The 15,166-nt window shown below is 51.9% G+C and overlaps 2 protein-coding genes across 5 annotated transcripts in view; both read left to right on the top strand.

Moving 5' to 3' along the window:
• The window catches only part of RNF43 (ring finger protein 43), a 69,121-nt gene extending 63,378 nt beyond the window's left edge, over nucleotides 1-5,743 (top strand). For 3 of the 4 annotated variants that reach the window (XM_018064117.1, XM_018064116.1, XM_018064119.1), the window contains 2 exons: nucleotides 380-1,735; nucleotides 3,532-4,348. In XM_018064117.1, the coding sequence (XP_017919606.1) occupies nucleotides 380-1,735; nucleotides 3,532-3,593 (1,418 nt within the window). In that variant the 3' untranslated portion in view covers nucleotides 3,594-4,348. The other variant, XM_018064118.1, reaches the window with a different exon arrangement.
• SUPT4H1 (SPT4 homolog, DSIF elongation factor subunit) lies at nucleotides 7,169-13,085 on the top strand. Its single transcript, XM_005693102.3, has 5 exons — nucleotides 7,169-7,336; nucleotides 7,752-7,858; nucleotides 10,980-11,035; nucleotides 11,314-11,367; nucleotides 11,805-13,085. Exons 1-5 carry the CDS (start codon nucleotides 7,268-7,270, stop codon nucleotides 11,870-11,872), a joined length of 354 nt encoding a protein of 117 aa, XP_005693159.1. The 5' UTR covers nucleotides 7,169-7,267; the 3' UTR covers nucleotides 11,873-13,085.

The following is a 15,166-nucleotide window of genomic DNA, read 5'->3' as shown; positions in this document are numbered from 1 at the left end:
CGGGCAATAAAGTATCCTATTCTAACAAAACCAGGATATTATGACCATATTCTAAAAGATGAAAGGGAAGTATCTGGAGGAAAGATTTTCTAATTCACCCAAAAGTGCAATGTGGGCTCGCGGTAGCCCTGGGTGAAAGTCCCGAAAGAACCATTGATGGGAGGAGCCCTGCTCAGCAGAATCTCCCAGGGCACAGCTGATGGGAAGGGGCAAGGGCGTCCAGGGGGACAGGCAGGTTAGGAGCATCCTGGGTGCTGCAGACTCTGACGGAGCTTGTGGGCGACTGCAGCCCGGAGGTGTGCAATAGCCCCACTTTCCTGAACGCACCCTCCTTCAGCCGGTGGAGTCAAACACCTGCGCTCTTGGGTCTTTCTTCCAGAGGGAGATTCGCTTTCGCAGTCCCTGGGACCCTCTCGAGCCTACCAGGAACCGGGCCGGAGGCTCCACCTCATTCGCCAGCACCCCGGCCACGCGCACTACCACTTGCCCGCCGCCTACCTGTTGGGCCCTTCCCGGAGCGCGGTGGCTCGGCCCAGCCGGCCCGGCCCCTTCCTCCCCTCCCAGGAGCCAGTTGTGGGCGCACGGTACCACCGCCAACCCAGAACCGCACATCCCCGGGCTCTGGGCGAGCCCCAGCGCCTGGCAGTGGCCCCACGCCCCTACGCGCCGGGCTGGGGGCTGAGCCACCTCCGCTGCACCTCCCAGCACCCTGCCACCTGCCCCGCGCCCCCTCGCCGGACCAGGCCCCACGACAGCAGCGGATCTGGAGAGAGCTACCGCACAGAGCGCAGCGGCTACCTGGCGGATGGGCCGGCCAGCGACTCCAGTTCGGGGCCCTGTCACGGCTCTTCGAGCGACTCGGTGGTCAACTGCACGGACGTCAGCCTGCAGGGCGTCCACGGCAGCAGCTCCACCTTTCGCAGCTCCCTGAGCAGTGACTTCGACCCCCTGGTCTACTGCAGCCCCGCAGGGGAGCCCCCGGGGAAGGCGGCTCAGCCTGGCATGGCCTCCCGGCCACGGTCTCTGGACTCCGTGGTGCCCGCGGGGGAAACACAGGTTTCCAGCCACGTCCACTACCACCGCCACCGGCACCACCACTACAGAAGACGCTTCCAGTGGCACGGCAGGAAGGCTGACCCCGAAACTGGAGTCCCCCCATCCAGGCCTGCCGCTCCTCGGACACAGCTCCAGTCAGAGCTGCCTTCGGCTGATCTGCACGCGACTAGGTGCAGCCCAGCAGCCCTCTCAGGGCAGCCCCCCGCCCCACAGCGGCCCCGGGCCCTCACGGAGCCAGCCCCCGGGCCACCCGACGCCTCCAGCCCCAGCCCGGCAGCCAGCAGCCTCTTCCACTTGCAGAAATCCAGCCTCTCTGTCCGACACCCACAGAGGAGACGGCGAGGGGGACCCCTGGAGCCCACCCCAGCCCCTCGATCCCAGGACTTGACTGCCCACCCAGCTTGCCAGATTTTCCCCCATTATGGCCCAAGCCTGGCACACCCTTGGTCCCCAGAGGCCCACCCGCTGATCTTCAGACATCCAGGCCTGGAGAGGAGGCTGCTACCAGAAGCCCCAGGCCCCACATACCCGAGTTCCCAGCCAGCGTGGTTGTGTCTGACTCCACGCCAGCCCCTTGGACCGCACCCATCTGGGGAGGGGCCTTCCGCATGGAGTTCTGGCACCCTGGAGGGCAGGCCATGCCCTTATCCACACTGCCAGGTGCTACCAGCCCAGCCTGGTGAGTTCTCAGGGGAAGTGGGTCTGGTGGGGAGAGGAGACTAGAGTTGGATATGGAGTTATCCAAGGGGCTGATGGAAGCTGAGAAGGGCCCCACGGGGTGACATTTCAAATATTGGACAAATACTGGCATAGGGTGGGATGCTGGCTTGAATGGTCTAGTTCTGCCAGGTGTTAATCCTTCAGTTGCCAGATTATAGGGAGGTCTAGGTGAGGTCCGAGTGTGGCTGAGACACCAGAAAGCCCTTGGGGTGGTTTGTGGCAGCAACTCAAATACAAGTGTTTCTTTTTGCTCGTTTGTTTTAATAACTTATCTGTTTTGGCTGCCCTGGGACTCCGTTGCTGCATGTGGGCTCTCTCGACTTGCTGCAAGCAGGGGCTGCTCTTCATTGCTGTGCAAGCCGCTCTCATTGTGGAGCACCAGTTTAGCTGCCCCGTGGCATGTGGGATATTCCCAGACCAGGGACCGAACCCATGTTCTAAACCGCTAGTCCACGAGGGAAATCCAAACACAAGTGTTTCAATATTTTAAAAATTGGTACAGCTATACCAATGCATACAGCTCAATATTAGTTGTAAATACCAAGGAAGCCAAGAAGAGTCTGGACAAATAGTTACTGAAAAACATAATTCCAGGCCATATGAGATCTTATAGGAGACATAACTAGAGATAACCATATTTCTGGGCTTCCCTGGTGGCTCAGATGGTAAAGAATCTGCCTGCATTATGGGAGGCCTGGATACGATCCCTGGGTTGGGAAGATCCCCCTGAGAAGGGAAGGACAACCCACTCCAGTACCCTTGCCTGGAGAATTCCATAGACAGAGGAGGCTGGTGGGCTAGTCCATGGGGTTGCAAAGAGTCAGACACGACTGAGTGACTAACACACACCCACCCCTGCCATATTTCTGGGCTATATGAGAAGAGTTATGTGAATGATGGGAGGGGGGGAAAGTGGAGAGAGATCACAGGTGGTTCCCAGCAGTCCTGTGATTTTTTCCTTTCCCCTGGATTAAAGGAACTAAAGGAACTAGGGCTTCCCTGCTGTGTACCTTTGTTGATAAGACCAACATTATTCTCTCGGGGACTCCATGCATCCCTGTTACTGTATTGTAGCCAATGGTGAGAATGTAGATCCTCAACTTTAACTTGGTGTCTATTTGCTCAAGTCCTCCCCTCCCTCTTCCTGGTCCCCGACTCCAGTTCTTCTCCCTCGTTTCCTGTTGTGTGGATGACAGTATTCTTTGCCATTGCTAGGAGGAGGCCTCCACCCCTAAAGGGGCCCCAAAAGTCCTGAACTGTAAGACTTCAGGGTCTAGGAATCCCACAGGCAGGACCTGGGAGCTCCATTCTTTCATTTCTTCCCCCCATTTTTCTTTCTGCATTATACACATGCTGTGTGCTAGGTCCCAGACTCTCAGGACATGGAACTTGTCAACCAGGAGACCCAGGTCTGTGGAGAGATGGGCGTGCAAACTGTTATCATATAGAAAAGAATTGTTCCCATAGGGCCATGTGACGTAGCCTTTGATGGCTCCAGTGTGGATCCTGTCACACGTATACTTCCGCAGCTGCCACTGCCAGACCCACCACCTCCTCTCTCTCCCAAACTCAAAACTGGTTTCAGTGCCTCTCTTTCCCCTGCCCTTCAGATCCAATCCACCCCCAGGGTCTGTTAACTGTGTCTCTGCCAGCTTCACCATATTCTTTTCCAGTACTGCTAGTCCCTGCCCATGTCTTAGGTGCAGCCTAAAGATCGAGGTGGGAACCTCCTGGGTCCTTCCTTCCCTCTCACAGGGCCATGGAGAACAGCCACGGAGCATCAGTGTCCTGTCCTGTCGAGCCGTGCAGTACAGTGACTCTGCTCATCTCCCCTCCCTTCTGCAGCCAGCGTCCTCCTCAAATAAACTGTCCAGAAATCTTCAAGTGCTCTGTTTTGCTCAGGGTAAAGAAAAATCCAACCTGGTTTGACCTTCAAGGCTCTAGTACCACCTAGCCCCCATCTGCCTTCCCAACCTTATTTTCCACTCTTCACCTTTCCTTCCCCTGCTCCAAGCTTTAGCCAAACTAGGTAAACACTTCCTGCAGTTTCTGCAGCCCAGAATATTCTGCTGCCTTCCTAGTCCCATAGATGGAATTCTTCTCTATTCCTGCAGGACCAGCTCATGTATCTCCACTTTCAGGAAGCCCTTCCTGATGCTCCACTTAAGACATGGTCTCTCTCTTCCCTTGATTCATCTCTTATAAGCCCAGTCTGGCCCTACTGGCATAATTGCAGCTTACTAAATGCACACCTCTCCTACAAAGTTGCCAGGGCCCTGCTTAGTCTTTTTGTCTTCTATTTGGCACAAGGTTGCAGGCCAGATCCACTAGTGATTAATACATATTCATTAGATGAATGAATGAATAGTAAGTGTTGGTAACACACTGGTTGCTATATATGTATCTTACTCTGGGTTTGTTTTTCTCTCCCCTGTGTCCCAACGGGAGTCCCTCTCAGCTTTCAATCTAATCAGCCCTTCTGGACCCATTCCCTGCTCTTGCCTCTCTCTTACAGGTAGAACAAGCAAGAGGCTGGCCTGACCCTCAGTGACCTCTCTCTTCCCCTCTCTAAATGCAGGCACAGAAGAGGAGCTGGAGGAGCTGTGTGAACAGGCCGTGTGAGATATTCAGTCCTGGCTCCAACCAAGAGAGCTTGCTGGATGACTTGGGGCCCTACCTGGCACAGAGTCCTGCTCCTCAGAAATGAAAGGACTTCAGAAAACAGCCCCCTGTTTTTTGGGCCATATTCCTGGAGCCACTGGCAGAGGGTGGTTATGGTGGGTGGCAGGTGTCCTCTCCTGCTCCCAGCTCCAGACCTTCTTGGCAGAACCATCTGTGTCCAGCCAGGCAACCAGCTACCACTGGTGTGGGTGGGCTCCCTTGCAGGCTGCGCTTTTCTGAGAGCAGGAAGCTAGGCATGGGTAGACAGGTGTGATAAAGGTGGTGCTCCTTCCCCAGCCTGAGCACGTCTTCATCCCAGGCCTCATGTTCATACCAGCAAATGGGTTCAGCCGAATGAATGAACCCTGCTCACCTCCTTCCTGAAGACAGTCTTGCACACCAGCTTTGGCTTCCCCTCAGTAAGGCTGCTGCAACGGCAACCCTGGTTCTTACCGTTTTCCTTCTTTGCAAAAAAGATGATGGGCTTTGCAGCTTCACCAGGCAGGGCCTTCCCTGGTGCACAAGGAGTTTTCCCTCCTTGTCCATACTCGTCATCTCCTCTATATTCAGAGAAGCCAGGGTGTGCAGTCCCTGAGGTGGTGCAGCACCCTGAAGAACCTGGGTTGAAGCCTCTGATCTTCAGGCTCCCTCGTCATTCCAGCAGCCCCAGTCCCTCTGGGGGAGAGTAGTGGGGGTAGTGGGAAGGGGCTCACTCTTCCTTGGAGATCGCTTAGCTGAAAATCCCAAAGGACCTGGAAGAAGAGGATTTCTGCTGGACTTTATTTAGGAAGAGGGAGGAAGGGATGAAGGTAGAAAAGGCTGAATTACAGCTGAACAAGGAATTTTTCTCTGGGCGCTTCCTCTCGGAGCAGGGAGAGGGAACAGGGGAGAACAAAGGAGAAGCAGTTTGGGGCCCTTGAGATTAGATGGCCCAGAGGCCCAGCTTCCCAGTATAAGCCACGCAGGTCAGATACACACAGTGCAGAGTCGGGTCAGAGAAGGAAGTCTGGCCTGGGGCAGCTGGTCCCAAGTGGGCAGGAGCTGAGGGGCCTCCTCGCGGTGACGTTCGCCCTAGGGCAGCTGGACCATCGCTGGCCCCCTCAGGCGTTATCCCATTTGGAATGTGAATGCGGGAACAGAGTGGGCACAGCACCCACCTGGGGATTCTTTTCCCTCAGAGTCAGTGGGGAACTAGCACCTAGGCACCCACGTGGGTATTTATATCTGAACAGGCAGACAGACGCTTGAATCAGGCACTATGATGAGAAATGTATTTATTTGCTAATATATTTATCCATAAACTTGATCTGGTCTCATGGTTTTCTTTTGTCGTCACTGTCACTCGGGGTAACAACTTCATCTTCTACATGGGCAAAAACATTAGGCTAGGCTCTAATTTATGAAAGGACAGAGTAGCGTGGTGGGCTCGGCAACAAGAACTGGCTGGTAAGCTCCTAAAAGCATTATTTAGGGAGATCAGGGAGAGAGAAAGTGTGACTGGATTCTCCTTGTGGTTCAGTGTGTCATTTGTACTATTACTTCACACTCTATAATGCTTCACGGACTTTGTGACCCTGCAAAACACTGTTGCCTCATTTTTCCACCCATGAAATGGGCCCACTTCAGAGTTGTTGGAGAGCTCCCCTGGGACAAACAGGGTGAAGTGTGTTTCAAACTAGAGAGTATGCAGTGATAAAGAACATCCTAACCCTAGTCCCAGCGCCCATCTGAACACAACATGTTACGGGCCCCAAGCACAGACCGGCCTTGAAGAAGCTCCGTTTCAATTCAGGAGGCCTGGTTGGGAAGATACAACAGCGGGGCCTGAAACCATCTATATCCCACAGTTCCAGTCTAGATAAACACAGACGAACGTCCTCTGCCTACTCGTGGGACTACCGCGAAGCTCAACGGAGCTGGTGCTACGTGGATATGGAGAATTCCATAGAGCCTGCAGGGGCTTATCCTCTTCTCACAAAAAGCGTGCTTCTTCGGGAAAGGTTTGGTAGAGGTGGAGATTGTCTGGTGCCAGTTTTGAACCAGACAGCAAGGCATTTGTAAATCTTCCTATAGGGTGCAAAATAAAAAGGACACGATCTGAAGTAGAGGAACTGGAGGCGTAAATTACCAGTCGGAACGAGAAAACTTACATAAAGAGTTCTTAGAAATAACAATACGCATTTTTTTTTTCGGAAGTCGGCCCACAAACCAGCATTCCTGTGGACGCAAAGGGAAACCCAATCACTCGCTGGCAGGAAACCTGATCACTTGCTGTTAGGAAACTCGATCACTCGCAGGTAGGAAACCCAATCACGCTCTGGCCTTTAGGAAACCCAATCACTCGCCGGTAGGAAACCCAATCACGCTCTCGCTGGTAGGAAGGAGGGGGGCGGTCCCTGGACTTCTCATCTCCGCTGAGATAATCCAGAGGGAGACAGTGGACTCTCTGGCCCTCCACTCTTAAGACAGGAAGACAAAAAAAACCCTCTGCTGTCAGCCGGGACGCTCCAGGGGACCAGCGGTCCAGATCAGACCTTCCGGCCCGCGGCTTGCTCCCGCTCAGGCGCCAACCGTGCCGCCCCGCCCCTCGGGCCCCGCCCACACGCTCGACGGCTGCGCAGTCCCGCCCCCGCGCCTGCCCAGGTGCCTCTCGGCCGGCCCCGCCTCCTGGCGGGAGAAACCATATCAAAGGCGGGGGGCGGGACGGGGCCGCCGCGCCGGAAGGGGAAGTCTGAGGCAGAGGAAGTGCAGGCATTCTGGGTAATTTTTACTATTTATCCGCAGAGAGGCTATTGTGGCTCATTCCTTCGCTGATCTTCGTTGCGAGAGGATGGCTTTGGAGACGGTGCCGAAGGATCTGCGGCATCTGCGGGCGTGTCTGCTGTGTTCGCTGGTCAAGGTGTCTGTCGGGGACCTGGTTGTACGGGCTGACGGGAGACCAAGTTGGGGGAAAGAGGCCGGAATAGATGTGGGGGAACAGTGAGAAAGAAAGTCGGATCCAGGATCTCGGTGGGTGGCAGAGTGTGGGAAGGAGCAGGAGGCCATCGTTTACTTCAGCAGGGACACTGCTAGGTTGTGCAGCTGTGGGCAGGGGCCTCTCACATGCCTTTGCAACTTCAGCTTTCAGCAGAGGCATAACTATAACAAGAAAAGGGGTGTGAGAGTGGAACTTAGGCACGGGGCTGTAAGAATGGTGGGTGGGGGGCATGATGAGACGGCCAACATAGGGAGCTTTGTGCTTCAGCAGGCAGAAGTATGGCTGAAGTATGGTTTTGGCTCAGCTTTCTCCTTTTTTTTTTTTTTCCTCTCCCAAGACTATAGACCAGTTTGAATATGACGGCTGTGACAATTGTGATGCGTACCTTCAGATGAAGGGTAACCGAGAGATGGTATATGACTGCACCAGCTCTTCTTTTGATGGGTAAGCCCTTTGGATTGCTACATTCATTCCCACAAAGTGAATTTGGACAGACTGTTGAGACTCTTAATATGAGTTGGTCTCAGTTATTTTGAGACACACTAGTGCTGTGCTGTCCAGTACATTTTGAACATACTGGGTTAAAGGAACTATATTACTGAAGTCAATGGCACCCCACTCCAGTACTCTTGCCTGGAAAATCCCATGGACGGAGGAGCCTGGAAGGCTGCAGTCCATGGGGTCGCTGAGGGTCGGACACGACTGAGCGACTTCACTTTCACTTTTTTCACTTTCATGCATTGGAGAAGGAAATGCATGGAGAATCCCAGGGACAGGGGAGCCTAGTGGGCTGCTGTCTATGGGGTCGCACAGAGTCAGACACGACTGAAGTGACTTAGCAGCAGCAGCAGCATTACTGAAGTTAATTTACTTTTTGTTGTTACTCCTTTAACATGGCTATAGAAACTTTAAAAACGAATTGTGTGGTTTTCATTATATTTCCACTGGACAGTTCTTCACTAGACTATTAGGGAATTTCTGGTAGGGATTGTATTTGTCTCATGCACCGTTAACCTGGCATAGGGCCTTAATACATGTTTATTAAATGCAGGAGGATCTTTTTTGAAGGGTAAATTTTGGCCCCAAAGCTGATACTTTTAGATACGTCTAAGAGGACCCTATGAGAAAAGTTTTCACTTAGTGAGATTATCCAGTGAGGGCAGGGGAATGAGAGAAACTTAAAGTTGGATGGGTTTTAGTTTTCTTCCCCAAGGGAGGAGCCAAGAGGCAGTATTGTTTGGGGGTTAAGGAGGTACTGTTAAAAAGTTTCTTTTGGGCTCTAGGCCAGTGAAGGGTTTATACATGAACTGGGCCCAAACCAGTGCTTGCTAAAACTACTTCAAGGTGGGCCCACTTCATTCTTTTTTGTTTTCCTTTAAGGGAGAGTAAAGGATTGGGCAGAAAAGATGTTTCATGGAACCTTTACTTTGTACATGTGTAGACATGCATGTACACGCTCAGATACTCCAGTTCTTTCATTCGCTTGTTAGCACATCTCATTCCCCTCCTCCCAGCCCCTGGCAACCACCATTTACCTTTCCTGTGAATTTAATTACTCTAGGTACCTCATATAAATGGAATCATACAACATTTGTCCTTTTGTGATTCGCTTGTTTTACGTAGCATGATGTCTTCAAGGTTTATCCATGCTGTAGCATGTGTCAGAATTTCCTTTTTAAGTGTAATGCTATCCCTTTTTATGTATATACCAAATTGTAATTATCTGTGCATCTATTGATGGACACCTAGATTGCTTCTACCTTTTGGCTGTTAGGAATAATGCTGCCATGAATATGGGTTTACAAATACCTGTTTGAGTCCCTGCTTCCTTCCACTTCTTTGGGGATCTATATCCAGAAGTAGAATTGCTGGATTATTCTATGTTTAACATTTTGAGAAGCTGCCATGCTGTTCTCTGTAGCAGCACGGTTTTACATTGCCACCAGCAGAGTACACGGGTTCCAGTTTCTCCACATCTTTGTCAGCACTTGTTGCTTTGTTTTTTGTTTTGTTTTTGGTAATAGGTATCCTATTGGATGTGATGTGGTTATCTTTTTGTGGTTTTGATTTGCATTTCCTTAATGATTGGTGACGTTGAGCATCTTTTCATATCTTTATTGGCCATTTGTATATCTTCTTTGGTAAAATGTCTCTTCAGGTTTTTTGCCCATTTTTGTATCAGGGTTTTGGTCTTTTGTTATTGAGTTATAGGAGTTATTTATGTATTTTGGTGCATATTAAGATTTGAAGAGTAAGTATATCCAAGGCTAAAGAAGATTAGAGGAGGGCTTGATGAAGTCAGCCAGAAGTGGAGGAGATAGCATATGAATCAGGCTTTTAATAAACGAAAGAAGTATAGGATTTTTGAGGAGGCCAAGATGAGAAAAAGGAAGAAAAAGCATTGTAAACAAAGGGATTGATTTGAACAAAAGAATGGAGTGGGTAAAGCAGGGTGTGTTTGGAGAGTGGTAGGGATTCTGATTAGATTAAATCATCTGATTGGATTAACAGGCACTGTGAGGCTGGAAGGATAGATTTAGAAGGACAGAAGGACAGAGGAAAATACACATTTGGTCATGAGAACAGCCTGTGTACATGCCTACCCCAGATTGGTCTGCCAGGCCAGAGTGGGCCTTACCCTACTCGGCACCTCTAGAGGTGAGGTCAGTTCCACTCGAAGCATATGACTGCGAATATAGGATTTGGATGGGGAGGGAGGCTTCCTAAGTAAGAATCCAAGATTGTTAGCAAGAGAAGGAGGAGTGGATACTGAGGAGGCAGTCAACAAACGTCAGTGCAGGTCTGTCACAGGAGGCGGTCAGTAAATATCTGATTGAATTGAGGGGGGGTGACAGAAATGACCTCTGTAGCTTCTGAAAGCACCTGAAGCTTATCTGTCATGCTCAGTAGCAGGCTTCTGGCCTTTTCTGTGGCCTGTGCTCTGGGTTTACAGCTACCCTGGGAGGAATGATTAGGATAGTAAGGAGAGCTAATGTTTTAGCATCTACTCTGTGCTAGGGCTCTTTCATGTATTAGCTCACCCTTTTAATTTCATCTTAAGTTCTGAGGGAGCTCTTCATATGCGAGTCAAGCTGGACAGCTCATTAGAGGCAGAGCTTGATTAAATCTAACTTGTTTCTACTAAGGGGACCCACTGTTTAGACTCAGCCTCCCCTTTGCCCTGGTCCCCAGCCTTCAGTAGTCGTGCTGGTTGTAATCAGCCATCTACCTCGAAAGCTGTCCGCTCCCTGGGGCATCAGTCTTTCTGGGGGGCGAGTCATGACTAACCTGTGACTGGGGGCCAGGGACTTAAGCCCAAGGACTCTCAGTACTATCTCTGAGTCAGTCCCTTCCCAGCACTAGAACTCTGTGCAGAGCTTTCCTTGCTTCCTAGTAGAAGCTCAGTTCTTGTCTTTTCCTGAGGTTTCCTCTCCCGGAACTGCTGTGCTAGCTGGGAACGGGGTGAAGGTGGGCGTGGGGCCTGGGGTGGGCTGGGCAGTGCCCTCAGTCTCGCTTTCTCCAGTGGAGGCGGCTCCGGCTGACTCTGTTTCTTTCCCTTTCCTAGAATCATCGCGATGATGAGTCCAGAGGACAGCTGGGTCTCCAAGTGGCAGCGAGTCAGTAAGTGCCTCCCTTTGTCTTTATCCTGGTCTAGATGTGTTGTCTGGGCTGGGTGGGTGGAGTCTTCAGTCAACGGATCAGTGGCCCCAGAGTGAGGAAGATGAGGTCAGAGGGAAGCCATGAAAAGTGTCCTGTGCCCTGTCACTTAAACTTGTAGCCAAAGGAAGCAATTGCTCTTCTCTTAGAGTTGCAGCATTTCTTTCATTTTTAGCTTAAGGTTGTGTGTGGTCTTTTGTCGTAACTCACTCTTAACCGCAGTCTCTTTTCTTCTCTTTCAGGTAACTTTAAGCCAGGCGTGTATGCAGTGTCCGTCACTGGTCGCCTGCCCCAAGGTAATAATTATAGTAACAGCCCTTGTTCATTTATTGTGCCAGGCTCTATGGAAGTTTCTCTTGTGAATTAATGCCGGTGCTCAGGACGACTCTGTGAGGGAACCAGAGCCTCAGAGAGGTTAAATAACTTGTCCAAGGTCACGCAGTTAGTAAGGAGCCAGAATTTCCACCCAGGCATCCTGGCTCCAGAACCCTTGCTTTTGACAGCTACAGTGTGTCTCCCGCCATTGTCTTCCTGTTCTTACTAAGTCATTGACAAGCACGTGCCTGGGTCCTCCAGGGGGTGACACTCCAGCCACGCAGTTCTGATGAGCAGTCCAGAAATTCCAGTTTGCCTAGAGCGTACCACCCCCTCCCCTCACCACGTGGGAGCCAGGGGATCCTTCTTGTCTTCTGACTCTTCTCCCCTCACAGAGCTGTTTCTCTTCCCACTGCAGGAATCGTACGGGAGCTGAAGAGTCGAGGTGTGGCCTACAAGTCCAGAGACACAGCCATAAAGACCTAGGAAGGCGCACGGCTGCCAGCATCTTGCCTCCTCGTCTCTGCCGCTGCTTGTTTTCTGTCGTGGAGCTAAATGGGCAGGACTTCAAACACATCCCACCCTCCGATGCTAAGACTCAGCCGACTGTCAACTGATCAGCCCAATGTGTCCTTGGGCCATTTTTACCCTCTTTGGACTACTGTAGGGGGTGGGTAGAGATTGAATTCAGTGGGGAGTAGGATGCTAGTTTTCCTACCTACAGCCCAGGGCTGTGCCCTTGCTCATAGGCAGGACTCTGGGTCAGATGGCAATGAACATGAACCCCTAGAAGTGTTCTTAAGCCCACAGCAGAAGCCTTCCCTTCCTCTTTCCCTTAGCTGGGTGCAATGAGAACGCACTGCCCAGTAGGCATCTTCCCAGAGCAGCAGAGCCCTTCTGCTCTTCATGATCCATCTCAGCCTCCAGGGTTGTAGCCTTTCGAATGTGCTTCCTTGGGTCTCGGAAGGTCTGCCGTCCTGAGTCTAGGCAACCACCTCAGCCTCGTAGTCCTGGTGTCTGTGGTTGCCGCCTCCTGCCCTCTAGACCTGGCACAGCAGGTATCCCTTAAAATTCTGAGGGCAGATACTACTGGTGCAAGTAGTATTTGCTCTTGACTGTGTTTAATACCTTTTTTCTCTTCTTTGTTCAGTTCTTCCTATACTTCAGGCCCACCAGTGGCACCCTTGACCTCCCCCTGCCCACCTTCCCTACGTCCCCCTAACTGGAGACCCTCAGGTTACTGTTGGGTCCTGCTCTGGTTAGTTCGGGCCTCCCCGGGAGGTGGGCCTCTCCTTTTGTCTCTGGCCTAATAGGGGTTCTTGAGTCACTTGATGCTACTGGCCAAGGTGAATTATTTGTTTTAGAATTAAATATTTATCATAAATTCTCTTCTATTTAAATTTCTGTAATAAAGCCTGTTAGTGTCCCCATTTTTGTTGTTACTGTTGTCATTTATTTGGCTTCTCCAGGTCTTAGTTGTGATGTGTGGGGTCTAGTTCCCTGACCTGGGTTTGAACCCAGGCCCGCTGCATTGAGAACATGAAGTCGTAGCCACAGGACCACCAGGGAAGTCCCAGGGTCCTCATTTTTATTTCCCTAAGTTTCTTGCTCCCCGTCTGTTCAGAACGAAAGTGATAACATTTCATTTACTTCAGGATTTTTGTGATTCTGAAAATAAAGTGGTGTGAAAATTCTGTAACTTCCCAGTTTTATAAAAGGTAAAACATTCACTTTTTATTAGCCACTCTTAAATATATATACAACATGTGTGAAAGTCACTCAGTTGTGTCAACTCTGCAACCCCATGGACTGTAGCCTGCCAGGATCCTATGTCCACGGAATTCTCTGGGCAAGAATACTGGAATGGGTAGCCTTTCCCTTCTCCAGCAGATCTTCCCAACCCGGGGATCGAACCCAGGTCTGCATTGCAGGCGGATCCTTGACCATCTGAGCTGTATACAGTCAACCAAAATAGTGGGGAAGTGCTGCGGGAGGACTGGCATGCAGGCGGAGCTCTGACTCAGGAGCTGAGGGGCCTGCACTGGGGCTGTGTGTCTCTCAGCCACCTGGTGTTGCTAGTGAGTCAGTGTCTTACCTGTGACCTGGAATGTGGGAAGGCGGGGAGATGCTGCCTCACCAGTGACCCTCCGCATCCCTTGTGCTCTCACAGGCCCAGGGAAGGAAGCTGGGCGCCTCCCGGCTGCTCACGTCATCCCTCCCAGGTCCTCTTCAAACTGGAACCATTTTCTCATGCCTTCAAGCTCAGGGAATGTTCCGTTTAACTCCAATCCCAACTGAGTTTTTCATGGACTTCCCCAGCCCAGCAAGCTGACCGAGCTCCAGGGTAGTGGTTTCTGTTCTTCAGTTTCAGTCTGAAAGGGGCCTTGGGAAGCAGCCCCACCAGGCCGGAGCTGACGCGTCCTGCAGGGAAGAAGTGGGTTTTACCAAGAGTGCCCGGCCATGCAGCCAACGCCCCACTTTCACTGGCGTTCTCAGAAAGTCCCTTGGAAATCCCCCGGCCGCCGTCCTGTGTGTCTGACCCGGACGTAGCTGCTCTGTGAGAATGGAAACAGTTGTTGGGGGGGGTGGCGAGGCGAGCTGTGCGCAAATAACCGCACTCACGCTGCCTCAGCCCCACACCAGAGGGGCCCTAACTGTCAGCTCCGCAGGAAGCCAGAGACACAGGCGCTGGCGGTTGTGGGGGAGGGCCGGCCCGTCACGGTGACCGGATTTCACAGACTGCGGTGCCGGCAGCCTCTTCCTGGGAGCTGCCTCTGAATTCACCTTCTGGCTTTCTCTGGTCCTGGAACCCACTCAGCAGCCCAGACAGGCGAGAAGGTGCTGGAGGCCCATCCCCTGTCAGGAACCTAACAAAGCTGGAATCCTGACCCAGGGATGGAACCTGGGTCTCCTGCATTGCGGGCGATTTAGGCTTCCCTGCGGGCTCAGACGGTAAAGACTCCGCCTGCAGTGCAGGAGACCTGGGTTTGATCTCTGGATTGGGAAGACCCCCTGGAGAAGGGAACGGCTACCCACTCCAGTATTCTTGTTTGGAGAATTCCATGGACAGAGGGGCCTGGCGGGCTACAGTTCATGGGGTAGCAAAGAGTGGGTCTCCCCAAAATGGAGGGGTTGACTGATGGTGCATGCAGCTTCCAGCCCAAAGCAGGGACAGGTAGTTGAGAGAACAAGGGTCAGAAGACTCTGGTCTTGGAGGGAGCAGTTACGCTAACAGTAGTGGGGTGGACTGGTGACGGCCTAAATCCAAACCGTTCTCTTCGGGTTTGGGCACCGAGACCTCACTCCTCTGGCCTGGTCATTACCTTCATATTCCCAGCCTGTCCGTGACCTGCCATTCGGTCCTCAAGTCCCTTCCATGACACCTGGTTTGTGTGTGTGTGTGTGTAAAAGAGCCAGGTAGAAAATGTTTAAGAACAGCTTAACATCTCACACTGTCTGGCACTCAGGTTCATATTTAGAATCAGTAAAGTCTTTCATTTAAACAGCCTTTTAGGGACTTCCCTGCTGGGGCAGTGCTTAAGAATTCACCTGCCAATGCAGGGCACATGGGTTTGATCCCTGGTCCAAGAAAATCCCACCGGCCTTGGGGCAACTAAGCACGTGTACCAGGACCGCTGAGGCCGTGCACCTGGAACAACAAGAGAAGCCACCACAGTGAGAAGCCTGAGCGCCTCAACAAAGAGTAGCCCCCGCTCACCACCACTAGAGAAAGCTTGCACACGGCAACGAAGACCAAGAACAGCCAAAAAAAAAAAAAGT

The sequence above is a fragment of the Capra hircus genome, chromosome 19 (genome assembly GCF_001704415.2).
Source record: "Capra hircus breed San Clemente chromosome 19, ASM170441v1, whole genome shotgun sequence".
NCBI lineage: Eukaryota > Metazoa > Chordata > Mammalia > Artiodactyla > Bovidae > Capra > Capra hircus.
The sequence above is the reverse complement of the archived record's forward strand: the minus strand, read 5'-3'. Positions and strand labels throughout refer to the sequence as shown.

What these genes read in the sequence shown, in the direction of transcription:
- SUPT4H1 (XM_005693102.3), top strand. Translation starts at nt 7,268, where the DNA reads ATGGCTTTGGAGACGGTGCCGAAGGATCTGCGGCATCTGCGGGCGTGT. An exon ending in ACCAGCTCTTCTTTTGATGG is followed by an intron (nt 7,859 to 10,979) that starts GTAAGCCCTTTG and finishes TCCCTTTCCTAG; the next exon opens with AATCATCGCGATGATGAGTC. An exon ending in CTCCAAGTGGCAGCGAGTCA is followed by an intron (nt 11,036 to 11,313) that starts GTAAGTGCCTCC and finishes CTTCTCTTTCAG; the next exon opens with GTAACTTTAAGCCAGGCGTG.